The 1,149-nt window shown below is 59.1% G+C and overlaps 1 protein-coding gene across 1 annotated transcript; it reads right to left on the bottom strand.

The window, feature by feature from the left end:
* Positions 1–613: 613 nt before the first annotated feature.
* Positions 614–1,080, bottom strand: Tsp_15240 (conserved hypothetical protein). Its single transcript, XM_003366523.1, is given in 2 exon segments — positions 614–886; positions 901–1,080. The coding sequence occupies 2 exon segments, from the start codon at positions 1,078–1,080 to the stop codon at positions 614–616; spliced, it is 453 nt and encodes a 150-aa protein (XP_003366571.1).
* Positions 1,081–1,149: the final 69 nt, after the last annotated feature.

Here is a 1,149-nt window from a genome sequence, read left to right as displayed (position 1 = left end):
GGGGAAGGTGTTGGAATTCCCTTCCTTTTGGGCCCAGTTCGAGGCCAACGTACACAACGGAATGACTTGGACAACGCCACCAAGTTCACCTACTTGTTGTCCAACACCGAAGGGACGGCGAGGAACGCCATTGAAGGCATCCCGCTCACTCCCGAGAACTACCCCCAGGCCGTGGACATTTTGAAGAAGCGTTTCGGTCGACCGAGACAAGTGATACGCGAGCATTTGGCTGCCCTATGGAGGGAGCCAGCGTGCCGCGAGATGTCGGCGCGGGGCATCCAGTCCCTGGTGGACGAAGTGACTAAACATCTGCGTTGTCTCACTGCTCTGGATAGAGATCCATTCGCCGGCCGTCTCCCCGCAAGCGAGGTCCTGATGCCGATGTTGCTGGACAAATTTCCCCCGGCGTTGATAAGGGCCTGGGACACCAACATCGGACCGGATGCAGCCGAAGAAGAGGACAACCTGCAGAAGCTTTTGGAATTCGCTCAGTGGCAGGCGAATCTGCTCGCCAAGTCGAATGGAGAAGAAGCGAAACCACCTGCAGTGAAGTCGGAACAACGGACGCCCTCGTCGAAACCGTCGCGTCCTGAACAGAGATATGGGGATCGCATCAGATCAACTGCGGCGGCGTTGGCAGTGGTCGCCGCCAAGGGCTGCCCGTTCTGTGGTGGGGAGCATAAGGCGGAAGAGTGTGAGAAGTTCCTGAAGGCGGACCTGTCCAGGAGGAAAGACATGGCGCGAACCAAGGAAGTCTGCTTTCGATGTCTGGAGACCGGGCATATGGCGAAAGGATGCCGAGGAGGTCGACCCTGTGGCGTGGACGGATGTCGCCAGGCGCATCATCGGCTCCTTCATCCGCTCTCGACGAGGGAATCGACAGGATCTTCAGAGTCTGACCGCACCCACCAGGGTCTTTTGGTCGTGCGAAGCACCTCCGGGAAAGGACTCCAGACCGCCCGTGCTTGCGCTTATGGGCCAAACGGAAACCACGTGGTGGTGAATTGCCTGCTGGACACCGGGGCCGCAATCTCCTTCATCCGGAAGGACGTGGCGAAAGCTCTCGGACTCACTGGGCATCATGAACGTTGTCGCCTCACAACTCTCGGAGGTCGTGGAGGGCCGGAGCGCCGATGGCGTAGAGTGGAA

This window comes from Trichinella spiralis (genome assembly GCF_000181795.1).
Source record: "Trichinella spiralis strain ISS 195 chromosome Unknown Scfld5859, whole genome shotgun sequence".
Taxonomy (NCBI): domain Eukaryota; kingdom Metazoa; phylum Nematoda; class Enoplea; order Trichinellida; family Trichinellidae; genus Trichinella; species Trichinella spiralis.
Note: the sequence above shows the minus strand (reverse complement) of the source record. Positions and strands in the feature narration are given on the sequence as shown.